The following is a 24,691-nucleotide window of genomic DNA, read 5'->3' as shown; positions in this document are numbered from 1 at the left end:
AGGTTGTGTGGCTCAACATAATGAGCGTAAGCTCGGGTATCCCGATGATCGTCTCTATCGGACACAATTTCAAACGCCACGTCCTCCTCCAAGCTCGGGTACGGAAAGGGTCCGACGGAGGAGGAGGTGGGCTCAGGTCTGCAGCTCTGCAGCTCGACCCGTTCTCAAGAGAAATGTTTTAATCAAATGATCTGCCTCGAGACTTTGCTTTGTAAGGAAATATGAAGGAAAGGCCGAGGAGTAAAAGAAGAAAGAGTTTGAGTTTTAGATGCCAAAAGAATGCACAATGGTTCATTGAAGGGATTGTACAACTCTGGGAAGTTTTTACAGTGGAATTACACAATTCACTTTTCAAAGTCATCTTCCAGGAATGTGTGTTCACTTGTATGTAGGGGGCTGCCGAATGACATCACATTGCGGTAAAAGCTCAAACAGATTACTTTTTAATTATCTTTGCCAGAGGATCATTGAAATAAATGAGGCGGATGGGTATTTATATGCAGTGCTAATGGATTTAAAAGACTGGTGTTTAAATGTTTCAATTAAAAGATAATGAGAAGGACAATTAAAGGCTTACAGAGTGTGTTACAGCTGTCTAACTACTTCAAAAGGGCAACTGCTGATGGAAGGTGTATGTGTTGAATACGAGTGTCACGCGGTTACAGATGATTTGGATTCGTTGGAGCTCCATTAGTTGCCTCATGTTGATTTAAAAAAACTTGAGGGTTTCAAGGGCACTTACTGTCAAACGTCTTGATAATGATGCCAATCTATCGTCACCTGACATGACCCGCTATTGTTAGAGCGCTTGTACATTTCATCAGGCCTTCATATGATTTGGTCTATGCAAAAGTGTATTCAGGCCATTGTAGGTTAAAACAAAATAAATAACGGAGCCGGGGGAAGAGATATTCCCAGGAAAAACTCAGAATATCGGCGACTAAAGTGGTATATTTACTCTCTGATATTCTCCGAGCTTTGAGAGGTTAATGTATTAGAACAAAACTCACAAATGTACAACAAAAAACACAATCACAAACATTTTGCAAAAAACATTTGGAAGCTCCAGGCGCCGTCAAAATTTTGTTGCACCTAAAGTAATGTATTTATGGTCAGGATGGACTCAGGGAGACGAATATTCAAGTGTTTTTTCTCAGAGAATGTCCATTTTTAAATATACCACTTTAATCTTCATGGAATATTACCACCCCCGCCTCCCCCCGGCTCCGTAATTTTGCATGTATTTATTGTTTACCTACACCGGCCCTAATATGCTGTCGTAGTTCTATCACTTTGATCAATCACTTAATGTTTTCCTTTGCTTTTTAGTCATCTGATTTTCTTGTATAAATTATGGTTGAATTGCACTAGGTATCTGACTGCACTATTTTTATTTGTATTTTTATTCTGTTTGTATTATTTTTAACTGTTTGTTTCACGTTATGTTTTGCATGTTTTTGTATGTATTTTGTCCTTTCTGTGGACCCCAGGAAGATTAGCGGCCGCTAAGGCGCAAGCTAATGGGGATCCAGTAAATAAACTAAACTAAACTTTGAGTTGGTTAATTTTTACATTTTTTCAATGCTGTATGTTGACCAAACCAAATAAAGACTGTTTTCTGTAATTGATTATCTTACTTGTCTTTTTCATGCCGCACACATGACCAGCTCTTCCAACTTCTTCTCAAAGAGTCCCGGTCCCGCCAGTAATGACTGTACCGGCAAGAAGAATGTAGAGCATCGGGAAAAACATTGGCACAAATGTGCAAAATATGAGTCGGCTCCTTGCGAAATGCTCTCTACTCTTCTTCGTGTCTCATTTGGAAAAGAGAAATGATATATTCAACGCCTCAACAATAAACTCACCGCTACAGCGGTTTCACAACACAGAGACATCTCCTTTGTCTGCTGCAACAAAGAAAATTCAAATCAGAAGACAGACGGTTATAGATTACTTCCTCTTTCTCTTGCCCCAGAGAGATAAATGAGAATGGGATAAGCACGCTCATACACACACACACACACACACACACACTCACACAAACAGAGTTCCTCGTCTCTCGAGCCGCTGCCTATTTACTCAGCCTCGCAGGTCCTGTTGTCCCATGACTCATCGTGATCCCCTGCTGGCTTCCTCCCACTGCTTTATGTACATTTGACAGTTGGTAAAACCAGTTCTTGCACTTCCAACTGACGCGCTAATCAGATTCAGCTGTCGCCAACTCAGCTGATAAGATGATAAGCACACTAAGTGTTTTTGTCTTGTTACCTGAATAAACCGCTTATTTTTTGACATCCTTCTTGCTCCTCTTTAGAGTAGGTTTGGTCTGACCTGGAGGGTGTTAGCGTGAAGGCTTCAACAGTTTTAGGAAAGCTCCTGACTGTGAACCTCGACCCTTTGAAGCTCGCGACCTCCTGGTCCAGGGGGTGGCGAGGTTTTTGCCCCAATGCCACGGTGACATCCAACACCTTTCCCACCACCTCTCTACCAGCTCCAAGAGGCTCGGCTGCATCCCAGACCAAAGGCATTTAAACTTTAGCAGGTTTACAGACGGGTCCACACGCCCAGCGAGCAAATACAAGACCGCACGCACTGTGGAGAACTTCCACCGTGACACTCGAAGCACAAAATGTTGAAAACACGTGTAGAGAAAGCGGCTCACCCTCCTCCACCTGCACAAATGCACCTATAACTCCCCCCTCCACCATCTCATGTATTAAATTAGTCTCATCTTTTTCAACCGTCACCCTTCTTTACCCTCCAGCTGCACTGCCTTCCGCTTGTGATGCTAATGAGTTGTATCTGCTGCTTCCACCTCTCCTAATTAATCCCAAACTAAAAGCAGTAAGCACATTTGTCAGACATTCCTTCAGGGGGGGGAGGAGGTGTGGTCGGGGGAGGGGCATCGCCTCATCCTTCTCTTTCATTTCTCTTCTCTCTAATCTTATGAAGGAAATAATGAAGCGGACTGAAGATCATGAAAAGATGAAGTGTGAAGTTTCTGGAGAAACAGCCTCCTTGGTCCATTAAACTTCACAGAGAAACTTGAAAGCTCAAAATCAAACAAACAAAAAAGGAATCCCCCAACTTTTATCTTTTAATCGCTTTCCAGTTTCTTCAACTCGCTACAGTCTCTAATCAAAACAAGCAAGAGGGAAATGAAAGGTGAGAGGGTCGATAGAGGTCGTCGAAGAGGGACAACAATTACGTTCTCTGTATTTTGCTAATAGCTTTTCCTTGACCTCGATGGAAATCGTCATTAGGTCAAGGAAGGACATTCAGTGACAGCGAGGACTGTCCAAACAGAATCACACTTCCTAAGACGTTTTCAATCTGTCCATAGTGCACAATTTACCAGCGGCTGCAAAGTCCGAATGACGTGTCTCTTTAGACTGCTGCTGCAAGAAAATGTGGGACGCCGTTTTCTATATTCTTTTCGTAAAAGATCGTCCTGTGCACCCTATGCTAGAGGAGAGAAGAAAGGAAGCATTGAAGCACCTTTCCTTTGCATTTAGAGAATTCAACCAGCTCTTATCGAGCAGCCATGGTAAGAGAGAAAAGGGGGAGGTCTGGGGGAGTTTAATGAGAGTGTGTTCGTGCACGGGGCAAAAGGGACCAAGAGGACAAAGGTCAAAAGTCTGGAGGACAGGAAATTAGCCACACCTGAGGATTAACGGAAAAGGCTTCTTGAAGCACTTAAGACTACTACAAGACACATAAGGATGTGTAGCCAGTTCAAGACTGATGTAAGATTACAAAGCTTTTGTTTTTAAATGTCAAATATAGCCAGCCAAAAAGCCTGAAGAACTGGCATATTTCTGTTAAATAAAAGATCACACGTTAATTGAATAATAGCTGGATACCAATTGAAGAGAACAGTCATTCCTTTGTCTTAACCAGTCCAGCTTTCATATCAAGCTCTTTCCCTCCCCCTACCCTCATGCACCATGGTGGGGCTCTGCTTGGCCTTCATCCATTTCCGTCTGTCAATTAGCCAGGAACCAAATCTCTCTCCATCTCTGTGACAAGACAAAGACTGCAGCATCGCCTCCAATCCCTCACGCTGACACGGGGACGCGCTGGAAAGTCCCACAGACCCTCCAACACTCAATCTTTTCACTTACTGCACGCTGTGGCCAATATATGCTGTTAACACCTGAAAACATGTGTCTCACTGTGATTCTCCAGCATTTGGAATCAGTTGGTGCTTCAGCAGTGTGGTGGACCGACAGCAAAATACTCTTATTGCAGCAAATTACTGTAGGCTTTGATCACATTAACTTACTGTCTTCTTTTGATGCAGTAGAAATACTGTAAAATTGGCCCAGACAATAAATGTCACTATTCTCTACACATGTAGTTCAACCAAGACCAGTGACACCAAACGAGGACTTAACAGAATTTATCTACCAGAAAAACAAGAATATTTTCTATTTTCTGCACTGACAGAAACAGGAAACAGGCCAGTAAGCATTACAGTCTACGAACTTATTAGCTGCAGTACGTACATCAAGTTCAGCATTTGTTTCAATCGGAGCATTCTGGGAAATCTAGGCAATAAGTAGAAGCGGTTGAATACATTGAAAGATTTCCGCGGTCACCCTCGTTTGCATTGGCGAGAGAAAGAAAAGCATGCTCTTGTTCAGACTCACCTGTCAGCATCTCCCTGTCCGGCCGACGTGTTGCGATGGAGTGTCTCTCGTACGGCGGCCATGCTGTCGGGCAGGCGGTTCAGGCGCCGCGTGTACAGACCCAAACCTCCGTCAGTCATGTAGCTGCAAAACACAACAAAGCACGTCAGACATCGTCACCGTGACGCAGTTCTCAACTCTTCTTTTATTTCTTCTCAGAGCTGCCTTTGTCGTGTACAGATCGGGAGGAGCCCACATCTATATAGATTTCCGGGCCGAGGCAAAGCTCCCATCAATCCCGGTTGGCAAACAGACACAAATCTCTCATGTGGCCGTCGGCAAAACAACAGCGGTCTGTAAGAGAAGTGGCAGCTCCGTGGGCAGCGGATGAGTCCACTCTTTATTCCGACAAGAAGGATATTGCCTTCATCACCTTCAGAGTCTATCATCAACTCCAGGCCGAGAAATTATGATTGAATTCGTGGCTGAACATTAAAAGAAGCTAAAAATACACTGTATATGTAAGGGCAGGCTAAGTAGGGCATTCACGTCATCTCATAACGGAAAATAACTTTTGAATGGGCTTGATTTATTGGCAGTTGGAGTCGGAGGCTGACCGTTAGCTGACGTTCAAGCCCTGAACACTTACACAAACATTCCCATTCAAACTAAAACAACACCCACTAATTCTCCAAATATTTACCCATGGAGGAGATTCCTAATGGAACTAAATATTGACTTGTTTTACCCAGGTGTAACTTAATGAAATGTTTGCTGATTTAAAGTCGAGGCCGGAGCGTTCATACGCTGAATGCCTTCTGTGTGGGGCCGCGATGACTCGGTTTCTGCAGTTGAGCGAGTAGAAAAACAACAAAACCCCTGCCAGAGTTCGACCACTAAAACACGCTCTGTGTTATCTCTCGGTGGATCTCAGAAAGAGGCAACCCCAGCACACACACAAACAGACATTTATACCTACATGTATATATACAGTATACACAGAGTGCAGTGTATAATATAGACAGAGCTCCTTTGTGTAACCTGCAGTCAAACCAAATCAGCATCTGAGCTGCGAGACAGAAACTTAACGGCAACCAGAAGTCACTCAAACCTAAACAGATGCCGGACAAACGGCAGACTTTAGAATGTTTATTTTACAGCCATTTTTTTTTTACAGTCATTTTACAGCCTTTTTCTAGGAACCAATTTAATTGAAAAACTAAATAGTTAAAGTCTCAATAATGATGTTTTCTCTTGGCCACTTTGATGCACAAAACAGGCTGAAAAGCTGCTACATGCATGTGTTTAATTTCTTCTCCAGCCAGTCATTCACTTGATCTGTCTGGGCTTATCTGAGTTTTTTCTTCTTCTTTTACTCAACACAGCTGCTGCTGGAAATGACGTTAATTAGAGTTGAGTTTGTAGGCTGGAAAACCAAAACAATGCGCTAAAAGAAGCTCTGTCGAGCCGACGGGAGCTGCAGCAAAAGGGTGAGAATTCACTGTGGCGATCTGGAACAGATATAAAGCAGACTGGGATGGATTTGTTGTACCGGACAGCATGTGAACGCTGTTTTAGCAGCAAACTCGAAAGTACCAGATGTTGCATTTTTCTCACCAGAACATGGATGGACTACAAAGGCTGGGGCTACTCTCCCAGGTCATCTGGTAGCAGTCTGCTAACCATTACCCAGAGTCCAAACTAAACATGGAGATTCAGCATTTAGTTACCATGAACCAAGGAGCTGGAACAAACATCGTGAAGAGAGGGAGGAGGAGCCTGATTTAGGCTTAAAATCCAGATTAAACACTTGTATGTACTCAGCTGCCTTTATGGACCTTAAGGAGAGACACCACAGGAAAAGGCATTGTTTTTCATGCACTCGTCAATTTTGGCTTCCAGACTAGTGGAGAAAACATCAACAATACACATTCAGGTGTTTGTTTTTTTTACTACTTTGTTTGCATCTGTAGATTTCTCCTAAATCCACCAAAGGTTCGCCTCGCATAATGCTTAATTTGCATTTTATAAACACAACATTTCAGAAAACTTGTAATACAAAAAACAAGTCTTAATGGAAGTAATCAACTGGGCAAGTTTCATGGTGATATCTATTAGTAAATGTTTTACCTTATTCACCTGTATTGTCTTCAACATGTATGGAATTTTACAGTACGTATTTTCAAAGACCATTTTAAATACATTTTTAATATTTAGTGTCTTATGCTATGGCAATTTTTATGCAAAGATGCCCACCAATGAAGTTAAATAAAATTAGAAATGGACCACCAATCACTGATACAAGACTTTGTTGTGAAGCATATTTTCACAATAAAAGAGACGACAGACAGAGTGAAGAAAGGTGAAGAATGGTGGGATCCGGCTCTGACAGAGGACCCACTCCGAGGGGGGGTTAGCCGTCCATTATGGGAATCATCCATCACCCCCAAAACAAAGTCACCTTGAAGACGCACACAAACCATGTTAATCCGTCACACTAATGAGTAACCGAGCCTCTCTGTCCTCCTGTTTTCAAACACTGGTTAACCTGTAACCTTCTGCAATCGGGAGGAACGTGTCCAAACAAGACAGTTTATGGGCTGAAACCGAGCAGCCAGGTAGAGTTTACACAGCCACAGTAACAAGCAGAAGCAAAACCTACTGAGTAAATGAAGCTGCAGAAACATTTGACTTACTAAGAATGCACACACTGTGGGACCAACCGGAGGAAATTCACAAACTGTCACGCTCTGGAAAAAAAAAACAATCACGTCGAGAGCGCCTGTTTTTAAGCGTCAGTTTTTTATCTAGATAGTCTGAAACACTCTGACGTACCTTTCTGCCTCACACATGGTAAAACAGTTAGTCCGAAGCAAAAATAAACAAGTCCAGGTGCGTGTCGATCCCCGTTGATAAAACAAATCTCCAAAGCAAAAGGTGTCCGTTTCCAACTGTCTGACTATCAGGTCTGAACCTGCGCGCGAGTTCTGCTGCTATGTGAATATTATCAGCAGGTGAGAGCGCGTTTGATCATGACAATATCACAAGTGGGTGAGCTGTATCAGTGAACTCTCCATTATGTGTCCGTGAGTAGCCTGAGAGTGTGTGTGTGTGTGTGTGTGTGTGTGTGTATGTGTGTGTATGTGTGTGTTGGTATGCAGCCTCTCTCCTCAGCTCCGCATGCTTTCCCCTCCTGGCTGGATGTTGGGTCTGGCTACGGAGAGCGGAGGAGGGATACGAAGGAAGGGGGAGGGCAGAGGGATGGATCGGGAAACGTACCCCCGAGCCAAGGAGGCAATGGGGGGGATGGGGTGTGGGGGGGTCCTGGTCTCTAAGGGCCAGAGAAGCCGAAAGGAAAGGGGGTTGAAGATTGGAGGAAAAAGATGCAGACACTAAATATGTCATCAGTCATGTTGTCTCTGCTGAAGGAGATGACTAAATCAATTAGCTAGACAGACATCAGCTCATCTGATCTCAGTCTACTGTTAGACTGCTTATAAATAACAGTTTTCATCAAATATTCAACTCCCAGTTGTTGTTTTTTGTTAAATAGATTCATCATTTTGTCCATCAAATGCCTGAAATGGTGAGAAATTAGCACTATGTCCCAGAGCTGAAGGTCTTGAAATTGCTTTGTTTTGTCTGACCAACAGTCCAAAACCCAAAGATAGTAAATACAAAGCAATGAATATAGTATATATATATATATATATATATATATATATATATATATATATATATATATATATATATATATATATATATATATATATATATATAGAACTGGTGAGAACAACTAAAAGTTGACTTAATAAAAGACAAACAATGAATTATCAAAATTCAGTTTTCTGTCAAGCAACAACTGGATGAATTAACCTTATGCTTACCGCATTGATAGGTGTCTTTATGTGTGTCATTTAAGTGGAGGAAAGGAGTCGAAATGTGAGAGGCTACTGTTGCAATCTAAATGCCCGCTCCTCCTCCCTTGGTTAACATCTTAACCGCTAAATGTCCCGAGGATGTGGAGATGGGTGGTGGGGGTGGACTCCATCAGTCTGTGTCTGTTTAAGATGGTTAAACCATTGCGACGGCCTTCTTTTTGATTTATGATTAAATCAAAAAGGACAAATGAAATGTATCAGGAGCGTCATCTATAATTGCAGTCTGAACAATATCGGAGCATTAGAAAATCATCAGAAGTAAATTGTTCTCAATTTGCCTGCCTCGCAAGTCCGATCCCGGCCTGGATATCACGTTTCAGAGCGAGCAAATGGCCCTGCTAAGCAGCTCACATCACTCACCTGTCCAGGTGGGGCTGCGGCTTGGCCTTTGTCTGCTCAGCCACAGATTCAGACATATCAAGTACTTCAAGAGCACTTAGCTCCCTCGACTTCTACAGCTGCCTCAGGGCTGGACAATCAGCGCAAACCCATGGAGGACAGAGGAGGTAATTCCATCTTGTGTTTTTTTTTTTTTTTTTTATCACCTTCCTTCCCTAAGCTTTCAGACTCTTATCCATATTTGCATAAATTTGAACTCAAACAAATCCCTGCAGCAGCACTACCACCAGACGCTCTCCTGACGATGCCATGCGAAGGCGCCTTGGCACCTTTTTACGACTTTATCTGAGAATAATAATGATGACAGCAGAGGTTTAAATTGCACAGTGTGACAGCCAAAGTATGCAGGGGGGACCTGTTACAACATGGACGGTGGCTCTGAGAGAGCGAATAAACAGGTTATCAGCGTATTAGCATTACTGCGTCTGCAGACAGAGAGACGGGATACTTGTGGGATCCGAGCTGTAGGGAACCATCGCATATCATCTGGCACTTGGATCACAGGCGGGAATAGTGAGAAATAGGAACACTACCGCCCTCTTCTGGCAAGCTTGTATTTCAGACAACTCACAGCATGCAGGGTCACATGGACAACCATAACAACACATTACAAGCAGCCTAGAAACATATGATGCGCTCATAATAGTGACAAAAAGTAGCTATTTACCATGTTTCCAAACTGCACTGCCAAATAATTAGTCAGTGGTGGAGAATACATTTGTTGTTGATCAAGAAATCTGTTAATCTAGTTCCCAGAACCCAATGTGACATCTTCAAATGTTTTTTTCAGCTAACGATTGGAAAATAAAAAGTATATTATTTATAATGATAAAAGACATATAAAAGCAGCAAATCCTCACATTGGAGAAGCTGGAACCAACATTTTTCTTGATAAATGAACAAAACTGCTGTCAAGTAATTTTCCTTTCAAATAAACTTTCTGCACTGGCAATTTCCAAACCTGTTTGTGGGATTATAAGCTCTCAATCAAGAGTTATCCACTTACCCGCTAGCGACATCATCAGGGCGTGTAGCGTTCTTGCTCAGCACGTCTCCATCGCTCATGTATCCGGTGACGTCCACGGCGATGCCGTCCAGGTCGATGTCCTCCCCAGCTCTGTCTCCGAGGTCCACGCTGTGGAGGGCCCCCCCCCTGCCGGCCAGCTGCCGCCGGAGGTGCCCGGGGTACAGGTAGCGTCCGGCCTGGCCGCCGGCCGCCCGGCCGCCGTAGCTGTTCCCCATAGAGGGGGCGTCGCCCGCCTGCAGACGAGGGCTGGAGTGGCCCAGTCGCCATGATGACAGGGAGGGGCGGGTAGAAGTGAGGCTGAGGATGCTGCTCCGACCCCCTCCGCTGCTGCTGCTGCTGCTGCTGGCGGCGCCGGCGCCGTTGCCTCCACCACTGCCACCGCCACCGCCAACATCTGTGGTGACGCTGCCATCGAAGGTGGTTTCCAAGGTGCTGAGCAGAAGGAGATGGAGAGAGAATAAAAGGTGAAATCTGTGATCACAAAAAGGAAGCCCCATTCAATCTTAAAAAAATTATCTCGCGTCAGGTTTCACACGTTTTGATCGCCACCACAACCAGATGTATTGTTTTTTTGGCTCACGGCCGATCTGTCCACCAAGATGTTTGAGAAATCGTGCAGGTTCACAAACTACCAAACTTGTGGTAGCAAACTGCGTATATCTCCTCGGTGCACAGACCGAGGAAAAGTAGAGATAAAAGCTTCTTTGTCACGGTTTAAAACAGGACAACAGGACATATGAAACTCACTACAAAGCCCAAACTAAATCGAGACAGCTGGGTCAGCGGCGAGACACACGAGGCCAGAGCAGAGGTCAAACTTCTGTGGGAGGGAACGTGATTAGAGCTAAACCTGAATCAAAGACGACATGAAAGACATGCACTGCGATCAAAGCAAGAGAGCCCTCAAAAGAAACGGCAACAAGAAGAGAAAGAGGTAATACCTGTAAACCTAGACAGACACAGTCTGCTGACCATGAGGCAGTTCAAATCCCAACAGTTATCCTGATTTGGCCCGTTTACCACTCAGCCGTTGCAAGGCGCTACACTTTGATGATCCCCAAACAGTAGAGTTGTTGTTTTCCACTGCAACACATTTTATAAAGTCCTCTATGTGCAGTGTTGGATTGACAAGGGGAACAGGAAATTACTTACATTTTTCTTCTTTTTGGGATTTTTATAGTAGATTTGCTTTACCAACTGGAGAACCATGCAATACGCAGTGAGCAATATTGCTTGTGCTGATGATTTTTAGCAAAATATACAGCATAATTACATCGTATTTGTTCTGTTACCTACTGCAAATATAGCAGGGCCAGGCAATTATGCATTTTGAGAATAAAGTAAACATTTAAATAAAGTCAAACCAACTCAAATCCTTGAAACGTAGAGGAAAAGGTTGGACTTTCGGTATTAATTCCAGGCATAAGACAAACAATATTCAGTCGTTTGAGTGTTTTGCATTTTGATAAATGTTGAGAATCAAGTCAAAAAGTTGAGAATAAAGCTGGAATGTTAAGAATTAAGTTGAAATACCGTTTTGAGAATAAAGACGAAATGTCGAGAATCAAACTACTTCAACATTTCGACTTCATTCTCCACAATTCTTCCTCCTCTCGTTTTTCTCTGTCCTTATACTCTTCTGAAGCACCTGTTACTCTTCGACAAGTTGTTCTACAAGCTTGCAGTAAAGACTTTGGGATAGAAACATAACACTAGTATATACACTAAGTTGGTCTCAGCAGCGCTGCACTACTTAATCACCAATGACTGCAAGTTCAAATCAGCAGGCAGAATGAATGTCTTTGTTTTGTTTACCTGTGTGTGACCTGAGTTCCTCGCAAGCTGGACATGGTCTCCTCCAGGTTTTGCCGCAGGTCTGCTATGTTTTTGACGGTACGCAGCCGCCTAGTCTCTGGGTCTTCAGCTGAGTGAGACGAAGGAAAGAACAAGTTGAGAAAAAAACAAGCTCAGAAATATTGAGCGGCACAACAAGCCAAACGGGGACGGATGCTGCTCTGTAAGTGATCACCCACCTGAAAGGTCCTCGATGGAGAGCTGGCTGGTCTTGGTGAAGCAAACGTCTCCACCTCTTCCTCCTGAGCTGGTCTCAGGGTTTCCTGTTTCCTCACCGTCTGTTTGGGATCTGGGAGAAAACAAATAGTTCGAGGGATCAAAGCGGGGGATATTATCGATTCTGAATTATTGTGCATTTAGTAGGCAACCTAATATTCAGCAAATTGTCACGAAAGAGGGATAAACCTGATTAAGAATTAAATCTGCTGCGTTTCAAGTCTTGTGACCGGAGTCCAAAATGAACGCCTGCTAAGCCCCAAATGCCAGTAAAAAAGGTAGTCTTTGAAGAATAAATCAATACAGTTCACCCGCTGCACTGGCTGGTGCTTTCTGAGACGATGACGTTTGAATGCCTCGGTTATATGCAGCCTTTGGTCTTTGCCTGATCCCAGACTTTGTCCTTGTTGACTGCTGCACACTCTCTCTGAGTGGGAGCCAGTCAAAGCCACAGACTGCCTCTTGCACAGCATGTCAACTTCTCTTTAACTTCTAGTTAACTGACCTAATAATGGTTGAAACTTCAGGTTATTTTTAGGCACCAACATCCATCATCTCTGGCAGGGCGCTTTCTTCTTACTGTTCCAGTCCTCAGCAGGTGAACATGAACATTTATGCTTCTTACTGCTTTAACGTTCTGTCAAACAGACTCTTTCTGACAGCTGGAGGCGTTATAATGCTGCAGGTAATGGTACCTGACAGGTATACAGCAACAACAAAAACTAAGGTTCTGAGTACTGGTGATGGGGGAGCTCTGGAGAGGTGGGCTGCTTAGCTCCAGGTCAGGATGTACAGAGGGAGAAAGGGCAGCAGCGCAGGAAGTGTCAGGAGGCTAATGAGACGGCTGTTAGAAGGGACTCGTGGAGAACGAGGGACCTCCTTCCTTATCACACTGGGACCGGGGCAGAGGTCAGAGGCGCACAACGTCCACACATATTTGCACATGCATGCAGACAATACACTCTGCATACACACACGTGAACAAACACAGATGTGACATTCCTGGTTAACAGCTCACAGATGGCTACTTTCTGATGCTGTCAGAGAATCAAATGTCAGATATGAGAGGACTTAAAAAAGTTGTCACAAACATCGACAAATCCTAGACACACCATACTACGGATATATACAGGGTTGGACACCAATTTGGAGTTATTTAAAAGCTTAGATAATTCAACAGCATACACAGAACTGTTATCAGATATACGACTGAACAAATACACTCCAGTAAACATTTTCCAGCTTCAAAGATCGTTGTCACTGAAGAATTCAACCTGACCATTCCTGGAAAATGTGCTGTGTGTAATACGACTTTTAGTCAGAGGAGCATGTGCAGTAGTTTATTGACTCTATTGTTTTATCAGTGTTTTATGAAGCCTGATCCTACTCGCTGTGTTGTAGCCCAGATTCAAATTATTTATAGTAGAAACATCATGACTAAAGCCACATTCATTCTGAAAAAGAGTACTTCACATAGTTTTTAAAAACATATCAAAACATGCAGCAGAACCAGAGATATTACACTGTTCTATTCTTCCTCCTTGTCAAAACCTGACTATGTTACCCATAATGCAACTAACAGCTCACCTGTACATGAAAGGTGCGACGGTGGCCGTGTTGGGGTGGCTGTGGTGCTGTTGAGTCTGAGGTAGCTGCACGCTGATGGTGTTGCTGGCTGTGCTCTGTGTAGTGCCTCCTCCTGCCACGGGGGAGGCGCTGGACTTTCCCTCTGTGGAGGCCAGGCTGGAGGTAGAGCTAGAGTGTCTGCTGTCCCTGTCTCGGTCCAGGGGGCCGCGGTGCATGCCGAGACCCCCTCCTAGCCGCATGCTCCGAGGCCTCTCTCCCGCCTCCTTCACTGAGGAAGCTTTACCCCCGACTCCCGGGGCTTTGCCTCCTGGCTTTGGTATTCCGCTGTGTGCAGGGGTGGAACTCTCCTTTTTGGCCACCTTACCCCCCTTGGGAATGAAGCTGGTGATTTTAGAAGTCCTTTTGTTTGAGCTGTCCATGTCTAAAGCAACAGGTGCTACTTCCTCCTTCAGCTCGTCCCCCCTGAGCTCTGTCCGTTCGGGGACCGAGATGCGTTTCCCCGCCTCCTTCCCTTTCTCCTTCCCCTTCTCCTTCTCCTTGTCTTTCTCTGTGCTTTTGATAGAGCCCTTCTTGGCAGTCAAAGCTCTGCTGAAAGTGCGCTGGGCAATGCCCCTCAGGGCGATTTTGGGGCTGCTGGCGGTTGTAGAGACAGTAGTACCCGCAGAGGGAGCTGCTCCGTAGGCCGTCCCGTTGCTGGTCCCGTTCATCCCCGGCCGGACGTTGCCGTCGTCTTCCTCCAGGGGCTCGGTGTTGGAGCCGGTCTCGGCTCTCTCCACCTGCGCCGCTCCGAGCTGCCTGTCGGCATGGGCCCCTGCTCCATTGGAGGATGTGGAAGATTTGGAGCCTCCTTTACTGTTGAAGAGCTTAAGCTTCTCCAGCATCGACTTCTGAGCGACAACCTTAGGGGGAGCTTCCGCCTTACACGAGGCGTCCTTCTCCTGCTTGACGGACTGCATGGCAGACGCGGGACTGCTGGTGGAGGAGGGAGAGGGGGAGATGTGCTTGGAGCTCACCGACTTGCTCCTCCAGGGCTTGCTGCTGCTGTTGGGCTGGGGTATGGCCGTGGAGGAGGAGGGTGAAGACAACGACAATGGGGGAGGGATCTGGGCGGAGGTAGCGGCGGGAATGCTGGTGGAGGAGCTGACGGTCACTGCAGATGACGGAGCATGCTCAGTCATCACCGAAGGCTGTGAGGTCATGCCCTCTGAGGAATCTGCAGCAGAAAAGAGACATAGGATTAAAAGATGAGATAGGGAGGTACAATTGAGGAGGAAGGATCTGGGGGGTGGGGGGGAGCAGAGAAACGAGATGCTGAGTCTCGACTGACCCCACACAAAGTGGCCTTATAAGGGCCTGGAGGTGGCCTGCGTTGATCCAGCCAAACGTGCCATTGCTTTCCTTCGGGCTAGCCACCAAAACTGTTAAAAACCCTTTAGCACTAACAATGAGAGGAGCCCATCACAAACTGTTTATAAAAACAATGAGCAGCAGGCACAAGTGCTTTAAAGTCCTGCCAAGCAGGCCACGTCAAGAAGCAGTGCTGCTGCACTTATAAGGCTTGGACTTATATGGACTGCTTTTGGTCAGCGTCCCTCTGCTTCAGAAACAAACATTGTCTGCCTACATCTGGCTAGATGTGCTCACTGCCTTGTAAATGACATTCATAAACGGTGTAATAAAAAAATACAGTTTCACTTGGACATGAACTGTTTAGAAAAATAAAGCGTTTTTGTTTTTTTTGCAGCACAAACATGCTCCTGTAAACCACTGTTTCAATACATCACTCAAAAACGAACTGTTTTGGGTAAATCTGTGACAAGTGACTCAGCAGCATCTCTACAGGGAAACTTACCAAGAGCCGAAGGAGCGAGAGAAGAGCGGGAATCCCTGGGCGCGAGTCGCTGCTCTTACTTAGAGAACTACAGTATCCTGAACTGCTGAGGTTGTCAGTGTGAATGCAGAGGGGTGCTACTAGCAGCGCAGAGTTCAGACCAGTTACATTTGAATATTCAAACACCAACGGCCAGTGAGAGAGAGAGAGGGCCTCTGCAGGGAGCACTGGGAGGAATTAATCATAACAGTTCCATTACACCCCCACCTCCACACACACACACACACACACACACACACACACACACACACACACACACACACTTATATTTATTCCAAGTCACTGCTGCTGCTGTGTTGTGCCTTCTCATATAACTGTAGTCACCTTAGACCTATGAAAATGCAGGCATACACTGCAAAAAAAAACTGGATGGAAAGAGACTACATTTATTTTTTGCATATATTGATAAATATGTGCCTAATATGACAAGGGTTGGGATCTAAATGGGTTAAAGGGCATTTTTTATTTCATCTCAACTTTAAACAAACACCTATTCGTTACGTAAAGATGGAGTGCAGTAATGTCTACATGTGCAGAGAACAAAGTCGACGCCCTTATGTGTTACGAAAAATTGCACTAAAAGGCTCACCTGCATGTAGCGTGCCCCACTGGCTAACTCACAGCCGATCTCACTCTATTTGATGACGGTGCATATAGAATCACTCATATTTGCACACGGATTATACAATGATAATATCACTCTCACGGTGCTCAAATTCATACTCATATGTTATTCATGTGGCCTCATGAAGTCCCCATTTAGACAGAATACTAAACGCTCAACCCGCTTGTTTACCCCTTTCTCATCTGGCTCTCCGCTTTATTTAATTTTTTACAGCACCTTTCATGTCCTAATTAGAAATAGGCGCTCGCTCGCCAGCTCTCCGTTCTCCCTCTACTTAGCATTTAGTGAGAGCAGACCTGCAACAATGCAGCCATTAGGAAGTGATTAGAGCCCAATTAGCCGTGCTAGCGGTTAGCAATCGTAAAAGTGGGTCAGGTTGCTAATAGCTGGCGTCCTATTGGAGGCGGCTGAATGAGAGGGGGACCTCCGGCCACAGAGGGAATAAGGGGAGTGCAGGTTTGGGATGAGTGAAGCTTTGCTGCGGGCCAGCAGGACGGTCTGTGCTGGCCGTGAATGTTCTTTTTGGGGGGGTCAGAAAGGAAGCAGAAGAAGAGAGGCAGGACATGGAGAGGCCCTGGACACTATGGGGACAGCTGGTAGTTATCATGGCTGCACCCGGTGACCGGGACAGACACGCTCCAGTTGGGTTGCGACGGGCGAGGGCAAGTGGTCAATCTTTAACATGTCGGGTCAGAAGTGACACGAGACTGATGGACCTGGACAATATTGCGTCATGAACCCGACCAAGGTTTACCAGACGAGGTTCAATGCTTCGGCCCGTCGCAAATAAACAGGAATTTGTCACTTGTCTGCTGTTTTTAAAATGGGGGGTTGAATGCATCCTCTTATTAGGCAGGCATAAGCTCAAGTTTAAAAAAGCGGCTCATAAATTCACGACAACCACCACATTTCAATGGAAAGAATATTCTCTAGTGAATATTCTGATCACAAATTACCACTATGGCTTTTTATTTTCAGCTGCATTTTGAGAAACAGGCTTTTCAAAACATCAGCACAAAATGCACTTGAGGAAGCAATTTTTCCTCAGAAATAAACCACAGAAGAGTCTTAACGTGACCAAAGAATGGGTCACTGACCTAATGACCCGCCCTGTGCCGCCTTGGGCCAAAATCCTGGAATTAATCTGCAAATTGTCCCTCTTTCACAGTGCCGGTCGAGCTGTCTGCTTGAGGAAACATGTTGAAAGAATTTCAGTGTTTACTACTCAACTGCTTAATTATAGCAGTCATTACAGAATAAAACCGAGAGCAGAAAATGACGTGTGGAGTGGTGGAGTGCCCAAAAGGGAAAAGGACCACAGACCACCACTGGTCATAAAAACCTGTCTCACCCTCTCCAAATCCGTCTCCGGCTCTGCCTACTCCTTTACAGAGCGCCTCCTGATAACATCATGGCAATTTGGGAAATGAGCCGAAGTGGACCCGAAACTCGTTTCATGGATCGTCACACTCGTGTGTCTGTGCAAGCGCTCCTTCTGTGTACAGCCGAGGAAAACCGTGTAATTCCACACAAGTGTCAACACTCTTCTCTCTCCGTGTGTGTGTGTGTGTGTGTGTGTGTGTGTGTGTGTGTGTGTGTGTGTGTGTGTGTGCACATGTCTGTGCATGCATGTCAAGTTTAGGAGAGAGGGGGATGTTTGTTCTGCTCAGCGACTTCCAACGCTTTAACCGCCGGGACCGGAGACCAAAGCAAATACAATGCAGTGTGACCACTTGCACATAAAAAGAGGAGCGGTAAACGCATTAGACGTAGAGTCGGCTGACACCGCTTAGACACCGCAAGCACCCCGACCCCTTTCATGGTCACAAGACATTACGCTTAACCTTGTCAGTCGGTCGGCGGGCAAAATTGCTGACCTGAAAATGCCCTTCTTGCATACAAGTCACCCTCATATGACGAGACTAAAAGGGCGTTTTTGATGTCAAACCCAAGGTGCAGAGACTCATCGGTCGACACCTTCACAGGCATTTAACAGTCGACACAAACTATATCTGACTGGCACAAAGTGTGAGGCTGCAGGTGTATGCTTACTCATCACGTTCTGATTTGAGAAGCCTTCACTCTCAGGCTCTCTCTCCCGCCTCAGTCATTGTGCTCCAAAAAGTGAGAGGGACAGCCGGCTTTTGTGCGGAGGACGAAAACTTTTAAAAGTTTCTCCACATGAATACACTCAAACAGTGACGCTACGGCTCATCAGAAGGCTATTCATTCGGCGAGGGCACCGGCCATACAGACACATAAACACACACACACACGCACACACACACGTGCACGTGCACACACAGGTGCTGCCCCCTGCTCTCTCTGCTCTGTGTCACTTGGTGGACACCCAGACGCTGTCACTTTGTGTTAACGCGGAGCAGAAGAGGAGATTCAGGTCGGTTTCGTCACTGTACAGCCGTACTCCGTTCTGGTGTCAGGGCCATTGACACAGAGCAGATCTGGCCTCACAATAGAAGCTGCAGGTGCCTCTCTGACCGTCTGAACCTGCAGCAACACCGTCTCGCAACATGCCGAGATGATGTGTAGCAGATAAGTGCAACATGTGCATTTTTGAGGCAAACTAAAGTTAACTAAACTGGAAATTGCGACTGACACTGTACGATTTTAAATGACACCTTGGTCACAAAAGGAAATTCTAAATCAGAGTCAGTTTCACACCAAGGTAGCAAGCAGTTGACGACTAGTTGACCAATATCCTTTCAACCTCATTACTTTAATCAACTGACTTGACATCCTCTTTCTGCAGCACCAAACATGCACACCGTTCAAGGATCTATAACAACACAACTAACTAAATCTGCTGATATACTTTCAAAGTTTCAATGCAAAGCTCAAAGTCTACATCTGAAACTGCAGCACTAGCTCAAAGCAGTCTACAAGTGTGAGCTGACAAACCTCATAGGTGCTGCAGACGTCCAGGAGGAACAGAGAAAAATGGAAAAACAGGAGGAGATGGACAGGAGAGGAGAAAAGAGGAGAGTCCCAAACCTCGGCCAGCCATTCGGAGAGTGCAGGAGGAGGGTGGTGGTTTGGCAGGGGGAGGGACTTGGAAGCATGTCAACAAAAAGGCAAGAAGGAGGGGGTGTCGACAAGGGATTGTCATACTTCCTGCAGCCAATCATATGGTCTGCTTCTCCACAACACACAAACATATAAAACACACACATACACACTTGTACACATGCATGCCAGGATGGTACATCTACTTTCTTAATGTAAACTCTTTTTTTTTAACTAAGTTGATCTGATTTCCAGATGAGCTTTAGTCCTTTCTATGAAAACTTTGCTGACACACCGGTCACGCACACACCTGGTGAGTGACAGCTCATGTCGGTTACAGCCTCTGGCTTCTCTTACAGGTAAACAAAAACTGTTAGCGCTGCAACCACGAGGAGGTCCGGTATATAAACCCCTACAAAATCAAACAAAATACAACGTGTTATTTCCAGTTGTTTCCTGGTGGCTGGCACAAAGACATCACAGTAGTTTCTCGCATAAAGCTTTTCAAAAAATGTCGTACTATTCCTTTAACACAACCACTGTTCATAAACCCACACATATTATGCACAAACGAACAGAAACACAACACTGACCCCTTGAAAGTGCCCCATCTCCAAGGGAGCCACAGATCAGAATAAGTGTCCCACAGTCCCACACACACGTTCTCTCTCTCTCTCTCGCTCTCTGTCTGTCTCCCTCCCTCTCTCTCTCTCCCTCCCTCTCCTCCTCTCTCCGCTCAGAATTCTCTGTCTAATGCAGGGTAATGAGTTTAGACTGTGAACACTAACAGTCTATATAAAGCCTTCGCCTTCTGAGTTGTGACAACACCGCTCTCACTGAACATACTGCCAAACACACGCATGTGTTTGTATGCTGCAGAACTGAAACGCTGGGCAGCGCGAGTTAAACTGGGTCAGAGGAGTTTAAAATAAACGAGTACATTTCCGTCTCCAACTGAAAATGAAACTCTCCTGGTTGAATCATCGGGACAAAAGATGTGAAACAGTGCTCGAAGATATCTGGTTACAAGTTAAAAGGTACAAGCCTCATGGGTATCAAACTGACAGAAACAAAGTTAAACCTAGAGACCATCTTCAGGATCCCACCTGCTGCGACAGCAAATTGGACCACGGGCGCAAAAGGTAGGAAATGAGGAAGCCAATGGCCCCGTCCCCATTTCCTACCTCATTGATTCCTGTTTAATAAAATGGTCTTCAACACGAACATTTTCAGAATTTCTAGCGGCAGTGGATTGAATCGGATTGAATCACTACAATGAAACAGTAAAGTAATGAAGAAACTTAAAGTGACATGATTCATAAGAAATATATCAGCAATAAAAAGAAACGTTTGCATAAGACAAGACGTCAACACAAAGAATCTCTTTATGTTTGTAGTAATTACCACAAAGAATCACAAAAGCAACAGCGATAAATTGATGTTTCAACATGTTTGGAATTCAAAAACACAAGCTAAATGCTGTAAAAGAAAATGAACGGAGGCCAAAATAACATCTAGAGACATTATCCAATACATCCCAGCTCGTCACCTCACCTTAAAACTGTGATAAAGTCCCTAAATCAGTAACCAAACACAGGTCCAAAGGCAGATATTCTTCCTTACTCACATTGTACAGACCTGTACAGACCAGTCACTGAGCTGCAACAACTGGATGCTTGTTATAGGAACTGAGAACGAGACGCTCTCTCTCTCCCTCCCTTGTGACGTGAAATATAAAATGTTCCGAGTTAACTGAATTGACCTAAAACATTAAAAGGAGGAGTTTGCACTTGAAAGGACACAGTTGTTTTCGATGCAGCATCGCATGCTGATGCACTATTCTTCTCGCACGGCGGTTTAATCCTTTCTCCTGGTCTCAAAGCAACAGAAACTCACAGAAAGCACCGATATGAGTAGATTCCCAATTCACCTTAAATCTGTTCTTGACATTCATAAGAGCTGCGAGGCCACCGTCTCCGGTCTCACGGCCTTACCTTTGTTCAGGTGCGAGTTGGCTTTGGTCTTGTCACTGAAGCCCTGGCTGCGTCGGTTCCCGGCAGCACTGACCGAGCCCCTTGGAGGGATGTCACTGCCGGCAGTGGACACCCTCGCTGAGGGGCCAGGAAGTCTGATGGAGGGAGAGAGAAGCAAGGTAGAAAGAACATATTCCATATGAAGCCACAGTGAAGGAGCACATCCGTTTAAGGCAAGTTTATAACACATTCTGCTGGGACGAATCCAGCCTACAGCCTCTGATTTCAAACAGGAGGGTATCACTTGATTAGAACTGGAGAGTACGGGGGACCGGGAAGACTTTGTTACAGCAGGTGAACAGGGAGGGGTGTTCCTCATGTTTCATCTAAAAAAGCTAACGCCGGATATAGCATCGCATGTTTTCAGGCAACCGCTAACGAAGGATTCAATTCAATGGCTGTTCTTCGTCTGAGCACTGAGTCACTATTGTTTTATTAAGCTGTTAATATTTATGATCCGTTTAAAAGGATATGAGCAGCCTGCCAGAAATGATGGGCAAGTCTAATCATCTGACTCTGGCTTGTTTGATTTACACGATGTGAATTTGCAGCTTGTAAAGGTGGGATGTACTGAATTCACAATATAAACGTTCTTCTTTTTGTTTCCCTACTTTATTGATTTCCAAGGGGAAGAGTTCATCTTGCTCCCTGGTTGGGCTCTACCTCAAACCAATGACTAAACTAACTACTCAGTCACCCTGCTGCCCAGATCTTTGCTAACTTTTATTAATGCTTTTATCTGTTTTAGACTCTTTAGATACATGTTCGTGTCTGGCTCATATTTAGTCTGAAGGTCTGTGGCTTGGATGAAAAGTTACACACTGTTCAATAAATGTAAACTCAGCGATTGATTGATTTATCTTGCAGTGCCACCTACAGTAATCTAATAGAGACAGATGTGCTCACGGCAGCGTGGACGTTTTTCCGAGTGGGTTGGACGGGCTGAACCTGGTCCCAGCGGAGGTGTGAGCTCAACAACCTCAGATTGCACGTCCTGCTCCTTTAATTCCCCGCATGGATTAGACAGGAAATACTCGCCACGGATAAGCCTTGGTGAGATTGATCACACCTTGATTCCATATTGTGCGTCGTGGCACACAAACGACTAATGAAATGCTATTTCACAGGTCGACATCATCATCATCATCCTGGGCCTGTGAGGCAGATGCTGATAAACAGATTCTCTCTCTCTCTCTCTCTCTCTCGCTCTCTCTCTCGCGCTCTCTCTCTCGCTCTCTCTCGCGCTCTCTCTCGCGCTCTCTCGCTCTCATTTCCGGCATGCCATTCACTTTGACTGGCTCTTATTTATCTGGCCATTGCGAGGTAATGGGTTTTCACCACATTATTTAGTCAAGAGCAGCCTAAGATCATTTGGCTATTAATTATGGCAGGGCCATTCAGTCTACTGCCTTCCCCCTTTGGATATGGGCTTGTATGGAAGAAATTATGGATGGCATGGATATGTGTGTTTTAAGAAATTATTATTATTATTATTATTATTTTAGCACCTGCCTGAATTATTCTGACGTGCAACGGATCTCAGATTATCATTTTTGCTCAATTCTAGTGCACATAATCTCTGAAATTAAGTTGATTTACTAATTTAAGGCATTTATTTTTAAAGACAGATTGTTGTCATGTCTAATGTATGCACCTTCCGCCTAGAAAAATTCATTGTTTGTGTAAACATTCCTGGCAAATAAAGGGTTTCTGATTCTGATTGATAATAGTCTGTCCATAAAACAGTTTATATAAACCTTTCAGCTCTTTAAAATGCATTACATGTTATATTTACTGACAGTTACAGTAAAGTAATTTTTTTAAATGTAGCTAAATTTGAAAGGAAATATATATGTTTTTTAAGGTGGCCTGGTGTTCTTGCAGGTAGCACTAGGAGAAGCTCAGCTCTTAATCTTGTAGTTACACAGGCTGACCAGAAGGTGGGGCCATTGCCTTGCTTTGCTTTGGAGAGGAGCTGGTGTGGGGCAGGTGCAATGCAAACAGAATCTGGGATGGACAGCATGCAAAACCACATCCTAAATCCAATCTAGGGTGCATCATCACATAATACTGCATGCTAAAATAGAGAAACGTGAACGCAGGCAGAAGTTAGAAATTTGAACAACAGATCTCATAGACGCACATACCAGTCAACAGATTCTTTCTGCGTTAATTATTAATGTCACATTACATGGGGGATGTGCTTGTCAAGCACACACACACACACACTTACTTAAGGGTTATCTAAAGGTCTTTCACAGCCCATTTAGCAGGCTTGGCAAATGAGGCGCGCTGCCAGACAGACAGGGCCGTCCGAAAACGCAGCCTGGAGCCTTAGTTCCTATCACTATCACTCATGCATATTAGATAGTGCTTGTGGTAGAGATTGCCCTTAATCGCAGACAAAGAAACAACGTGAAACTCCTTGCGGTACGAAAGAGACATTATCCTTGATTCGGGGCAATTTCTACCTTCCTATTTCCAGGAAGGGGACGGGACAGGAGGTGTGGAGGAGGAGGAGGAGGAAAGAGAGGCAGGAGGAAGAAAACAGAAAGGCACAAGAAGCTGACCTAGAGGTCTTTTTCTGACCAAGGGAAAACTTGAGCAGTTTACTCTGAGAGCCATCCCTAGAGAAAAAAGAAAAGAGAGATATGGAAGAGGACAGAGACAGAGAGGTCAGGTTTACAGTTATAAACGACAGGAGGTGTGAACAGGAGGATAGAGATGACAAAATGATGGATTAGAACCGCAGAAACAGCAAGAAAGTGAAGAATACAGTGACAAAACCCATTCACCCTGTTTCAAGGTTACGTTCCTTATATGTCCAGTTGCCAGAATCGGCACTATCGGAGCCAGCCGGACTCACCTGGACTGCATCTCGGCCTGTGCTGATTTCTGGGCTGTAAGGGTGGGAGTCCCATGCGTAGAGTGGCCGAGCTGGGCCGGGGCGCTGCTCTGCTGGCTCAGGGGAGGGTGTGCGCCGGGCGGGAGAGACGGCTGGGAGTTCTGCCGCAGGGCGTGCTGCTGCTGCTGCTTGTAGCGGGACAAGCTGAAGAAGAGGCCGAGGATGGCTTTCAGATTACCATTACGAATCTCTGTGGGTCAAGGAGAGGGACAATGGGGAATATTTAAAAATGGGAAAAAGGTAGGGAGATAAATAAAGTCAAAAGGGGAAGCTGGAGGGAAATAAGTCACTTTCACTGTGTGAAAAAAAAACTAAAGCTTTTACTGGCTGTTATGGACTTTTCAGTATTGTTGTTTGATTGTGATCATGACAAATTAATGTATCGCCCACTTACAGCTATTCAGTGTCACAAGCATTAAGTCTCATTAATACAAAGTAGGCAGTGAACTCCACAAATGAGTTTGTGACCAAAAAACAAATTGTACTTTTGACTTAAATGGTCACAACAACAAAATGCTCAATCACCTTCACCTTAAGCCCACTGCAGCTGTACAACAA

General features: G+C 45.0%; 1 protein-coding gene across 1 annotated transcript in view; it reads right to left on the bottom strand.

Moving 5' to 3' along the window:
• Positions 1-24,691, bottom strand: part of nav2a (neuron navigator 2a) — a gene marked incomplete at its 5' end in the record, with an annotated part of 102,266 nt that overhangs the window by 37,689 nt on the left and 39,886 nt on the right. Inside the window, 8 exons of the mRNA XM_079216445.1 lie at positions 4,653-4,775; positions 9,978-10,430; positions 11,814-11,922; positions 12,032-12,141; positions 13,656-14,868; positions 21,190-21,323; positions 23,799-23,855; positions 24,095-24,323. Of these exons, the coding sequence (XP_079072571.1) occupies positions 4,653-4,775; positions 9,978-10,430; positions 11,814-11,922; positions 12,032-12,141; positions 13,656-14,868; positions 21,190-21,323; positions 23,799-23,855; positions 24,095-24,323 (2,428 nt within the window). The remainder of the gene's footprint in view (positions 1-4,652; positions 4,776-9,977; positions 10,431-11,813; positions 11,923-12,031; positions 12,142-13,655; positions 14,869-21,189; positions 21,324-23,798; positions 23,856-24,094; positions 24,324-24,691) is intronic.

Source organism: Taurulus bubalis (genome assembly GCF_910589615.1).
Source record: "Taurulus bubalis genome assembly, chromosome: 4".
Lineage (NCBI taxonomy): Eukaryota > Metazoa > Chordata > Actinopteri > Perciformes > Cottidae > Taurulus > Taurulus bubalis.
Note: the sequence above shows the minus strand (reverse complement) of the source record. Positions and strands in the feature narration are given on the sequence as shown.